Genomic DNA, 13163 nt, shown 5'->3' on the forward strand with positions numbered 1-13163 from the left:
TAATGAAATAAGTCAGACATAGACAAATATTGCATGATCTTATGTACATGTGGAATAAAAATAAAACAAACAAAACCCAGATTCATGATACAGAGTACAGATTGGTGGTTGCCACAAGGATAGGTTATTGGGGAAGCATAATTGTTGGAGGAAATTTAGAAGTACCAACTTCCACTTATAAATAACAAATAAGTCATGTGTATATGATGTATAGCTTAGGATTTATAGTCAGTAATGTATTGAATTTGTAAGGTGGTAGATGGTAACTGGACTTATTTTTGTGGCCATCTTGCAATATATGCACATGTGAACTCACTATGTTGTACACCTGAAGATAATACAATATTGTATGTCAGTTATATCATAAAAAACCAAAAAGCTTCTACACAGCAGAATATTAGTATATTTACAGATAGGCAAAGCTATCGCCACAGTTTTAGAACTTTTTATCACATCATAAAGAAACATTTTACCCTTTATCTGTTACCCCCATTTCCTAATCCCATACCCCTAAGACAACTAGATTACTTTCTGTCTCAATAGATTTTTCTCTTTTCAAAATTTATATGAATGTATTTGCCATTATTTAAATAATTCTGTATCACTTCTGGGATGTTGATATGGATTTTAGATCTTCTCACATTTTACATGTCTCTGAGGCTCTTGTTCATTTGCTTTTAATCATTTTTCATTTTCTTCTTCATATTGGTTAATTTCTATTGCTATATCTTCAAATTTATTTCCTCTGTCATCTCCATTTTTTTTATTGAGCCAACCCAGTACTTTTTAAAATCATTTATTATTATTTTTGTCTAAAATTATTTACACTTTTTATAGTTTACACTTTCTTTTTTTTATAATAATTTTTATTATATTATGTTAGTCAACATGCAGTACATCCCTAGTTTTTGATGTAAAGTTCCATGATTCATTGCTTGCGTATAACACCCAGTGCACCATGCAATACGTGCCCTCCTTGATACCCATCACCGGCCTATCCCATTCCCCTACTCCGTCCCCTCTGAAGCCCTCAGTTTGTTTCCCTGGAGTCCATAGTCTCGCATGGTTCATTCCCCCTTCTGGTTACCCCCCACCCTGTCTTCTTCCCTTTCCTCTCCTACCGATCTCCCTGCTATTCCTTATGTTCCACAAATGAGTGAAACCATATGATAATTGTCTTTCTCTGCTTGACTTATTTCACTTACCATAATCTCCTCCAGTCCTGTCCATGTTGCTGCAAATGTTGTGAAATCGTTCTTTCTGAAGGCAGAGTAATATTCCATTGTATATATGGACCACATCTTCTTTATCCATTCGTCTGTTGAAGGGCATCTCGGCTCCTTCCACAATTAGCTATTGTGGACAATGCTGCTATGAACATTGGGGTATATATAGCCCTTCTCTTCACTACATCTGTATCTTTGGGGTAAAAACCCAGTAGTGCAATTGCTGGGTCATAGGGTAGCTCTATTTTTAACTTTTTGAGGAACCTCCACACTGTTTTCCAAAGTGGCTGTACCAACTTGCATTCCCACCCACAGTGTAAGAGGGTTCCCGTTTCTTCCATCCTCTCCAACATTTGATGTTTCTTGCCTTGTCCATTTTTGCCATTCTAACTGGTGTAAGGTGGTATCTCAATGTGGTTTTGATTTGAATTTCCCTGATGGCTAATGATTTTGAACATTTTTTCATGTGTCTGTTGGCCATTTGTATATCTTCATTGGAAAAGCATCTGTTCATATCTTCTGCCCATTTTTTTATTTCATTATTTGTTTCCTGTGTATTGAGTTTGAGAAGTTCTTTGTAGATCTTGGATACCAGCCTTTTACCTGTGGTTTCATTTGCCAATATCTTCTCCCATTCTGTGGGTTGCCTCTTTGTTTTGATGACTGTTTCTTTTGCTGTGCAGAAACTTTTTATCTTGATGAAGTCCCAAAAGTTCATTTTTTCTTTTGTTTCCCTTGCCTTTGGAGACTTGTCAAGAAAGAAGTTGCTGTGGCTGATGTCGAAGAGGTTACAGCCTCTGTTCTCCTCTATGATTTTGATGGATTCCTGTCTCACATCGAGGACTTTCAACCATTTATAGTTTATCTTTGTGTATGGTGTGAGAGTGTGGTCATGTTTCATTCTTTTGTATATAGCTGTCCAATTTTCCCAGCACCATTTATTCAAGAGACTGTCTTTTTTCCACTGGATGTTTTTTTCCTGTTTTGTCAACGATTAGTTGACCATAGAGCCGAGGGTCCATTTTTGGAGTCTCTATTCTGTTCCATTGGTCTATGTGTCTGTTTTTGTGACAGTACCATGCTGTCTTTGTGATTACAGCTTTGTAGTATAGCTTGAAATCCGGCAATGTGATGCCCCCAGCATTGTTTTTTCAACATTTCCTTGGTGATTCGGGGTCTTTTCTGGTTCCTCACAAATTTTAGGATTCTTTGTTTCAGCACTTTGAAAAATGTCACTGGTATTTTTTCGGGATGGCATTGAATGTGTAGATTGCTCTGGGTAGCATAGACATTTTAACTCTTTATTTTTCCTATTCATGAGCATGGAATATTTTTCCATGTTTTTATGTCTTCTTCAATGACTTTCATCAGTGTTCTGTAGTTTCTTGAGTATAGATGCTTTACCTCTCTGGTTAAGTTAAATCCAAGATATCGTATGATTTTTGGTGCTATTGTAAATGAAATCGATTACCTAATTCCTCTTTCTTCAGACTCATTGTTCCTTTATAGAAATGCAACTGATTTCTGAGCATTGATTTTGTATCCTGCCACATTACTGAATTGTTGTATGAGTTCTAGTAATTTGGGGTGGAGTCTTTTGGTTTTTTCATATAGAGTATCATATCATCTGCGAAGAGAGAGAGTTTGACTTCTTCTTTGCCGATTTGAATAGCTTTTATTCCTTTTTGTTGTCTGATTGCGGTTGCAAGGACTTCTAGTACTATGCTGAACAATAATGGCAAGAGTGGGCATCCTTGTCGTGTTCCTGATCTTAAGGGAAAGGCTTCCAGCTTTTCTCCATTGAGAATGATATTTGCTGTAGGCTTTTCATAGATGGTTTTTATGAAATTGAGGAATGTACCTTCTATTCCTACACTCTGAAGGGTTTTAATCAGGAAAGGATGCTGTATTTTGTCAAATGCTTTTCCTGCATCAATTGAGAGGTTCATATGGTTCTTGACTGTTTTCTTCTTGATATGATCCATCACACTGATCGATTTGTGAATGTTGAATCACCTTTGCATCCCAGGGATGAATCCCACTTGGTCATGATGGGTAATCCTTTTAATGTACTGTTGGATCCTATTAGCTAGGATCTTGTGGAGAATTTTGGCATCCATATTTATCAGGGATATCGGTGTATAATTCTCCTTTTTGATGGGGTCCTTGCCTGATTTGGTAATCAAGGTAATCCTGGCCTCATCAAATGAGTTTGGTAGTTTTCCTTCTGTTTTTACTTTTTTGAAACAGCTTCAGGAGAATAGGTATTATTTCTTCTTTGAATGTTTGATAGAATTCCCTGGGAAATCCGTCAGGCCCTGGACTCTCGTTTTTGGGGAGGTTTTTGCTCACTGCTTCAATCTCTTCATAATTAGTCGGTCTGTTTAAATAATCAGTTTCTTCCTGTTTCAGACTCGGTAGTTTATAGGTTTACAGGAAGGCATCCATTTCTTCCAGGTTGTTTAATTTATTGGCATATAGTTGTTGATAGTAGTTTCTAAGGATTCTTCCTATTTCTTTGGTGTTGGTCGTGATCTCTCCCCTTTCATTTATAATTTTGTTAATTTGGGTCCTTTTTCTATTCTTTTGAATAAGTCTGGCCAGTGGCTTATCAATCTTATTTATTCTTTCAAAGAACCAGCTTCTGGTTTTGTTGATCTGCTCTACTGTGCTCCTGGTTTCTAATTCATTGATCTCTGCTCTTATATTTATCAATTGCCTTCTCTTGCGTGGGTTCGGCCTGTTCTTCTGTTCCAACTCCATCTTCTTAAAGTGTGAATATAAGGAGTGCTTTTTAGATTTTTCTATTTTTTTGAGTGAGGCTTGGATGGCTATGTATTTTCCCCTTAGGTCTGCCTTTACAGTGTCCTATAGGTATTGGACCGATGTGTTTTCATTCTCATTGGTGTTCGTAAATTGCTTAAGTTCTTCTTTGATTTCCTGGTTTACTCAATCATTCTTAAGTAGGATGGTTCTTAGTTTCCAAGTATTCGCGTTTCTTCTAAATTTTTCTGTGTGCTTGAGTTCCAGTTTCTAAACATTGTGGTCTGATAATGTGCAGGGAATAATCTCAGTCTTTTGGTTTTGGTTGAGTCCTGTTTTGTGACCCAGTATATGGTCTATTCCAGGGAAAGTTCCATGTGCTTATAACTTTTTATCATTCCATTCGCGTGTGTTTATTTCTTTTCAAGTGTGTATATTTTTAACTAAGAAGCATAGTTATAATAGCTGCCTAATCCTTGTCAGATATTTCAACCTCAGAGTTATTCTGGAATTGATACCTGTTGATTTTAAGTCTGCCTAATTAGGTTCAAGTTATGTCTCACTCTCTCTGTCTGACGCTTCCAACATTAAGTATGTCTTCAGATTTTTTGGGTCAGAACTCTGCATGCACTAACTCAGTAGTTAGTTTTTGACCTGATCAGTGGTTTATGTTGCAGTTCAGTTTTTAAGCCCTTTGTTAGACTTCTTTGATTCTATTCTACACACATGCAATTTGTTGTGAGACCAGTAATTGTGTCTGTTCGTACACAGAATTAGGGGATCTCCTTTTCCCTTTCTATCTTTTTCATGATATCTTCTATGGATTCTCCAATTCCCATGGGCCCTTCCTGATTCCTGTCAGCAGAACTGATTTTCTCTCAGAGTTTTAGTCTTTCATGATGTCACACAGGTTTGTACTGTTAGTGCTGCCCTTGGGATGAAGTGAAGGAGAGTGTGAAAAAATCACAGGAAATAATAGGAAATACCTCCTCTCACACACACTTTTTTTCCATTTAATCATATGAGCCTCTTTTCCTGGTCTCTTTGATCAGATAGGTTTTCTCTTGATTGGGGCTTGCCTTGGAGCAGGACTGGGAAAAAAGAAAACGTGTAATTCTTATGTTCAATAGCTCAAAAGTGTGTCTTTTCCTGTGCCTTTTTCCAGAAAGTGAGGTTTTTCTTGGAAATATTGTTCATTCCCACTGTGGAGTTCCATGACTCTGTCAGTCTTTTCTTGGGTCAAAGTCAAGAGATAAAGTTTTTAAATAAACCTACAAAACTCACCATAGTGCTGGTTATTCTTTGAATTTTGTTCTCCCTCCCTAATCTGCTTGCTGTTCTTTAATCTTTAGAGTCTGCAGATAGTCATGCCCATTTTTAATTGAATTGGTTTTGGTTTTTTGTTTGTTTGTTTTTTGGTTTGTTTTTTTTTTTTTTTGGTGTTTGGCTGGGGACAGTATTACTGAAAGCACAAAAGTCATATGTTTAGTATATGTTAATAAATCATAACAAAGCTCTAAATAGTATGAGATGAAACATACAGTTCTGAAAGTTAAGGATTCTCAAGAACAATCTGGAAACCATATTAGTAATGTTCCTATTCTAAGTACCTTCTATGTGTCCTTTGACATTTTGTGTTTCAGTCAGTGTGGATCTTGTTAGAGCATGATGGGAAATGCCTGGGGTTATATTATTCTTAGTTCTTACTCTTGTTCTAGTAATCCTGAACTTCAGTTTTTGAACAATATTTTTCAGGTGAATGGTCTTCAAATGGTTGATGAGCCAATGGAAGAAGGAGAAGCAGATTCTTGCCAAGTAAGTACTTTCATTAACCCACTGTGCTACATTTTTAAAATATAAGGAAAGAGAATAAAGGGAAAGGAGAAAATCACCTGTCAATTAAAGAAATTTATTTAGGTAAGTTAATAATAAGCAAATTCAATTATTAATAAAATAATAGCAGTTTAAAATATAGGACTTTTTTGTCAGAAATTTTTATATGGAAAATTTTTAAAAGACTTTATCGAGGTATAGTTTATATGCCATGGAATTCAGCTATCTTAAGTGTAATAATGAATGAAATTTTTACTTACTAGTATATGAGTAACTGGGTTACTTAAATACAGAATCTTCTGAATTAAACTAAAGATTACCTTCAACTTTAGGGTAGAAAATAGATGTAGTGTAGAAATATTTAACCTGATGTCATTTAAAATCCATTTGCTGGCTTTGAAAAAGTATTACATCTAAATTATTTAAGAATTTTCTAACTAGTTTTGTTTAATTTATTTTAAGATTTTTAATTTATTAGACAGAGAGAGAGTGAGAAATAGAGAATGCATAAGCAGAGGGAGCAGCAGAGGGAGAGGGAGAAATAGGCTCTCCACTGAGTAGGGAGCCCGAAGCAGGACTCGATCCCAGGACCCTGGGATCATGACCTGCGCTGAGGGCAGACACTTAACTGACTGAGCCACCCAGGCGCCCATCTAACTAGTTTTAAAGACCATTTAGCTATTGGGCCATTATACCAGGTCTATGTTCTAGTCCCTCATTTTACAAGATCTAGTTTTACAGAAGGGTTTTCTTAAGATTTTAAGAAGGGTCTGAAAAAGATGTAAATCCACATTTATTTTGTTATTTTATGATTATCATTTCAATAATTTTTTTCATGGAATTATGGATTGTTTAAGCTGGAAGGAGCCTCAGAGACAATATTTTGTAATAATCCCATTGTATAGGTAAGGTTTTTGAGACCTTGAGAGGTTGTGATTTATACTAGGTCGTCAAACTAACAAGTAGCAAAAGCGAGACTTACGACCTGGTGTGCCTCATGTTAAGTCATCTGGGTATTGTGTAGACTCAAGGAAGTGGAAAATAAGAAAAGCATCATCCTTCTCTTATTTAGTTATGCATAAAATCAACCTTGATGCACTTTTTTCCCCCTGAAACTGGTTTATAAGAGGATTTTTTTCAGATAGGACCAGCCGAGTTAAATTGGGTTTGTCCAAGATTCTTCTTTGAAATAGTCTATGTAAAAATTCACTATCTCAGCAGGTTGTGATCATGTAACAATAATCTTAGTTCTGATTAACAGATAAAATGTCATTATTTATTTTGCAATTTACTTAATATAAATAACACGTTAATTTTGAGTTTAATTAAATATAAGCTTCTATCAAAATCATCCAAGGCTTTCTCTACAGATCATATGTACTAAGAAGCATAGTAATGTTAATAGTTTCTAAAAGATAAAGTATAGGAAAATAGAAAAGGCAGTAGGGAAGGGTATATTTTAAAATTAATAAATTAACAGGGAAATACTATGCCCCACACCATAGGAGGCAGAAAAAAATGTGTGTGTGTTCATGTGCACATATATGTGTAGTCAACATAAACACATAGATGTATATATAGGGTTATTGTCAAATGTTTAGCCTTCCCTGATTCTAAAAAAGAATCAGGAACTATACTTTTAATGGAAAGACAGTAAAAATATATAGTGATCAATGCTAATGTGATCTTAATTAGTCACCTTCAGTGGTTAGAAAGGGGAAATCTGAAGTTTTGGAGAATCAGGGACCTAGAATCACTTCTAAGGATTTTAGGTTTTTTAAAAATACTTTTATTTATTTATTTAAAAAGAGAGAGAGTGAGCAAGCGCAAACAAGCAGGGGAAACAGCAGGCAGAGGGAGAGGGAAAAGCAGGCTTCCCGCTGAGCAGGGACCCTGACATAGGGCTCGATCTGGGATCACGACCTGATCCAAAGGCAGATGCTTAACTGACTGAGCCACCCAGGTGCCCCAGGATTTGATTTAGTTTATAGCCTGAGTTATCTGAACTTGACTCTGTGATGGTTTGCTGTGTGATGGTTTACTTACTCATTTGGTATCAGTTAAATTATATGAGTGATAAGAAACACTGACCATATAAATTTATCTCTTTGATTAATGTTTTTGTATATAGGATTTTTGGGGATGTGGTTGCCTATTCCAGTGTGATGCTGGGAGCTGTATGTTTTTTTGTGGTTGGCGGTTCTTTTTCATTTGTTTGTTTGTTTGTTTTAATAGTGGAGAGTTGTAGAGATTGCTCCATGATGCATAGATTCTTTAAGCAGTATTCTTTAAATTTGAACTTAGGAATTGCCTATGTTGCCTGATGCTATTTTGTTATTGACTGATTTAGACAGCTAATCCACTTCATCTCACTTATTGTAGCTTTGGAGTTTCATGGTCATCTGATCGCTTTTCTTCAGTTAAAACAGGCAAAATTAAGTAAATTGCTTCTCACACTCCAGATATCTATATCTGTATATATCTAGCATATGATTAACAAAACTAAATTATAGTTAGTATAATTTTAATATGTCCAGATTAGTAATAATGAACTTTTCCATTTCTCAAGCAGTGTTCATATTTTGTAAGCATTAAGTGATAAAAGATATATGATATCATATTTCACTACCTAGTCCCCGATTTCTCCCAACAGTGTCCAGGTTAGAAAAAAAAAAGATGTCATGATTCTTCTTTAGTAGATTACAGACATGAATTAATTATTTTATGTTGTCAAAATAAGTAGAGATGTTTTATATTTGGTAGTTTATGATCCATTCATATTTACTTTTAAAGTTTGTATGGAATGGTTATTACTACCTCAAATAAAATACAAATTTTTAATGCTACCAATGTTTTAGGAATTTCAAAAGAAGAAGTACTTAACAATTAGATTTTTGTTCACTACATTAGTACACCATCAGCAGTGTGTTTAGTCTCTAAATTGATAAATATTTTTATTACCCAGAAATATAATTGTTATATTTATCTGAAAATGTACATAAAAAATGATTTCCTGATATTTTGAAACCCTATGTTTCTAATTATAGAAACCATTCTTGATATGTGTCTGTCTTAAGAATCCCTTAAGAAATATTCTTTTATTTTTTTAATTTTTTAAAATATTTTATTATATTATGTTAGTCACCATACAGTACATCCCTGGTTTTTGATGTAAAGTTTGATGATTCATTAGTTGCTTATAACACCCAGTGCACCATGCAATACGTGCCCTCCTTACTACCCATCACCAGCCTATCCCATTCCCCCACCCCGCCCTCCCCTCTGAAGCCCTCGGTTTGTTTCTCAGAGTCCATAGTCTCTCATGCTTCATTCCCCCTTCTGATTACCCCCCCTTTCTTTATCCCTTTCTTCCCCTACCGATCTTCCTAGTTCTTATGTTCCATAGATGAGAGAAACCATATGATAATTGTCTTTCTCTGCTTGACTTATTTCACTTAGCATTATCTCCTCCAGTGCCGTCCATGTTGCAGCAAATGTTGAGAAATCATTCTTTTTGATAGATGAATAATATTCCATTATATATATGGACCACAACTTCTTAATCCAGTCATCTGTTGAAGGGCATCTCGGCTCCTTCCATGATTTAGCTATTGTGGACAGAGCTGCTATGAACATTGGGGTGCATATGGCCCTTCTCTTCACTCCGTCTGTATCTTGGGGTAAATACCCAGTAGTGCAATGGCTGGGTCATAGGGTAGCTCAATTTTTAACTTTGTAAGGGACCTCCACACTGTTTTCCAGAGTGGCTGTACCAACTTGCATTCCCACCAACAATGTAGGAGGGATCCCCTTTCTCCACATCCTCTCCAACAATTGTTGTTTCTTGCCTTGTCAATTTTTGCCATTCTAACTGGCGTAAGGTGGTCTCTTAGTGTGGTTTTGATTTGAATTTCTCTGATGGCTAATGATTTTGAACATTTTTTCATGTGTCTGTTAGCCATTTGTATGTCTTCATTGGAAAAGTGTCTGTTGATATCTTCTGCCCATTTTATGATTTGTTTATTTGTTTCTTGTGTATTCGAGTTTGAGAAGTTCTTTGTAGATCTTGGATACCAGTCTTTTATCTGTAGCATCATTTGCAAATATATTCTCCCATTTTGTGGGCTGCCTCTTAGTTTTTTTGACTGTTTCCTTGGCTGTGCAAAAGCTTTTTATCTTCGTGAAGTCCCACAAGTTCATTTTATCTTTTGTTTCTCTTGCCTTTGGAGATATGTCATGAAAAAGGTTGCTGTGGCTGATGTCGTAGAGGTTGCTGCCTATGCTCTCCTCTTCACAGACAACATGATACTCTATATGGAAAACCCAAAAAAATCCACTCCCAAACTATTAGAAGTTATAGAGCAATTCAGTAATGTGGCAGGATGCAAAATCAATGCTCAGAAATCAGTTGCATTTCTATACACGAATAATGAGACTGAAGAAAGAGAAATTAGGGAATCCATCCCATTTACAATAGCACTGAAAAGCATACGTTACCTTGGAATTAACTTAACCAGAGACATAAAGGATCTATATTCTAGAAACTACAAATCACTCTTGAAAGACATTGAAGAAGACACAAAAAGATGGAAAAATATTCCTGCTCATGGATCAGAAGAATTAACATAGTTAAAATGTCCATGCTACCCAGAGCAATCTACACTTTCAGTGCTATCCCAATCAAGATACCAATGACATTTTTCAAAGAACTGGAATAATTAGTCCTTAAATTTGTATGGAACCAGAAAAGGCCCCGAATCGCCAAGGAGGTGTTGAAAAGGAAAAACAAAGCTGGGGGCATCACAATGCCGGATTTCAAGCTGTACTACAATTGTGATCACAAAGAAATATTCTTTTATAAGTGTGTGTTACTTAAACTCATGTGTAGCTATAAGGAGGAAGTCCCTTAATTTGGGGTGCCTGCTTCTCATAGGGTGGATTTTTCCTTCCTTTCTCTTTCCATTCTGGACATTTATCCTTGCTGTGCTTCAATGTTTTTATTCCCTTGCAAATTTGGTCCTTACTTCTGCTTTTTATTCATTTAGCATTTAAAAAAAATTGAACCCTTGGAAGTGAAGGTAGCAGAGTAGTAGGGGGACCCTATGCTTACCTCATCCCTTGAGCACAGCTAGATAAATATCAAATCATTCTGAACATCCAGGAAAATGATCTGAGGACTGAGAAAATAATCTGCACAACCAGAGTGAGAAAAGAGGCCACATTTTGGAGGGTATGGAATGTGGAGATGTGATTTGGGGGAGAAAAGAATCATGGTACTGTAGAGGGAAGGAACCCTGATCAGGGTGATGGGAGAGAGAGAGAGAGAGAGAGAGAGAGAGAGAGAATATGGATGCAGGGCATTGCAGAAAAAACATTCCCCACAAAAAATTGATGGGGAAAATGAGGGGCTGATTATCGCAAATTTTTACAAGCAGTGGAGCTCAAGATCTGAAGTTTTAGAAGTCTGTGCCATTGGCAGTGTGGAGCCTGATGGGCATAGAGGTGCTCCTGTGGAGAAGGAGGAAGTGGGAAGTTCAGGAGCGGACAGTGTGTCTGAGGATCCCCTGAGTCACACTGGGAGAAACAGTTCGCATTCTTTGAGTGCATTTGGGAGAGGTGGCACTGCCTCTCCACAGACAAAAGAGCCCTTGGGCAACATTGAGCGGGCCTGTTCATTAGTATAGGAACAGAGACACCTACTGAGGTCAGCTAACCTTGATGCTGGCTTTTTGCTGTGCTTTACCATAAACTCTATTGCCCTACATGTTCTTGTGACTGACCTTTTGGAAAAAACCCAAACCAGCCACAGCTCAGTGAGACCCTCTCTCAGAGCATCAGCATGGGTCCATGCAGTGCCAGGTCCCTGAAATTTGGAGTTTTGAATCCCACCTGGCATGCCTGAGATAAAACACAGGAACGTTGTGCCACCTGGTGGGCAGAAGGCTCAGACACAGACAGGATAAAGATAGGGATCTGAGGGATGCCTGCGACAAACTAGGTGAGATTGTTTGCTCTTCTGAGAGGGCTTCCTGAATAGTTGCGGGCATGAAATTCCCTCTTCAGGGATGAGAGAGCCGGGTGATGCCATTTTTACCCCTGCGCATCAGCAAGGACGGACTTCAGTGAGCAGTGCAGTGCCCAGGGTGGAAACTTGCACCACTTATACCAAGCCCCACACCCCTGTGTTCTCCAAGTGCTTTTCTGTAGTTGTTACACTGAGGCAAGTGTATCTGAGACTTGGAGAATCAACAGGCCCCTCCCTTAGAGGACCAGCACAAACTACCCAATTGCACCAAGTCTACTGACCACAGATGGCTGCAAAGATGTAGCTCTAGGGGAGATAGGATCTAGCCTCTTTTAACAAGGAGACTAAAACACACCTAATTAAAACTTGCTACACAGTGGACAAGGTCCAAGCACTCCCTACTGCAGACAAGGAGAAAATCTGCAGGGACTGACCTGAGGGAAACAGCAGCCAAAACACAACAGCAGAGTGCACACAGCCTACACCAGAAACAGTTTCTGAAGTACCTGTTCCTGGAAGCACTAGGACCTCTTCTTAATATAGCTAATACTCTCAGGAGCAGGAAGTATAACAGACTTTCCTAACACAGCGAAGACAGAGAGCTACACAAAATGTCAAAATGGAGAAATTCATCCCAAAAGAAAGAACAAGAAGTCAAGGATAGGGATCTCATCAAAACAGATAAAAATAATATGCCTGAACCAGAATTTAAAACAACAGTCATAAGGATACTAGCTGGGTAGAGAAAAATGTACACGACACCAGGGGTCCCTCACCACAGAGTTAAAAGACCTAAAATCTAGTCCAGCCCAAATAAAAAATGCTGTAGCCAAAATGTGAAACTGACTGGATGTAATGACCACAAGCAGGGAGCAAGCAGAAGAACAAACAAAATGATAATGAAGGTAAAGTTGTGGAAAATAATAAAGCTGAAAAGAAGAGGGAAAGAAAAATATTGGATCACTAATGTACACTTAGGGAACTCAACAACTATATGAAGCATAGTAACATTCATATCATAGGAGTCCCAGAAGAAGAGAGTGAAAAATGGGCGGAAGGTTTTTTTGAGGAAATTATAGCTGAAAACTTCTCTAATCTTGGGAAGGAAACAGACATCCAAATTCAGCAGGCACAGAGAACGTCCATCAAAATTAAAAGCAAGCTAACACCAAGATAGATCATACTTAAATTTGCAAAATATAGTGATAAAGGTAAAATCCTGAAAGGAACAAGACAAAAAGAAGTCCCTAACTTACAAGGAAAGACAAATAAGGTTAGCATCAGATCTCCCCACAGAAACATGGCAGGCCAGAAGA

At 37.2% G+C, this 13163-nt stretch overlaps 1 protein-coding gene across 4 annotated transcripts in view; it reads left to right on the plus strand.

Annotated features, from left to right (window-relative positions):
* The window catches only part of RPS6KA6 (ribosomal protein S6 kinase A6), a 192356-nt gene that overhangs the window by 43860 nt on the left and 135333 nt on the right, over positions 1-13163 (plus strand). For all 4 annotated transcript variants that reach the window (XM_045805163.2, XM_087860312.1, XM_087860313.1 and 1 more), the window contains exon 2: positions 5745-5804. In XM_045805163.2, coding sequence (XP_045661119.1) covers positions 5745-5804 — 60 coding nt within the window. The remainder of the gene's footprint in view (positions 1-5744; positions 5805-13163) is intronic.

This window comes from Ursus americanus, chromosome X (genome assembly GCF_024610735.1).
Source record: "Ursus americanus isolate L20-20 chromosome X, mUrsAme1.1.p, whole genome shotgun sequence".
NCBI classification, from domain to species: Eukaryota; Metazoa; Chordata; class Mammalia; order Carnivora; family Ursidae; genus Ursus; species Ursus americanus.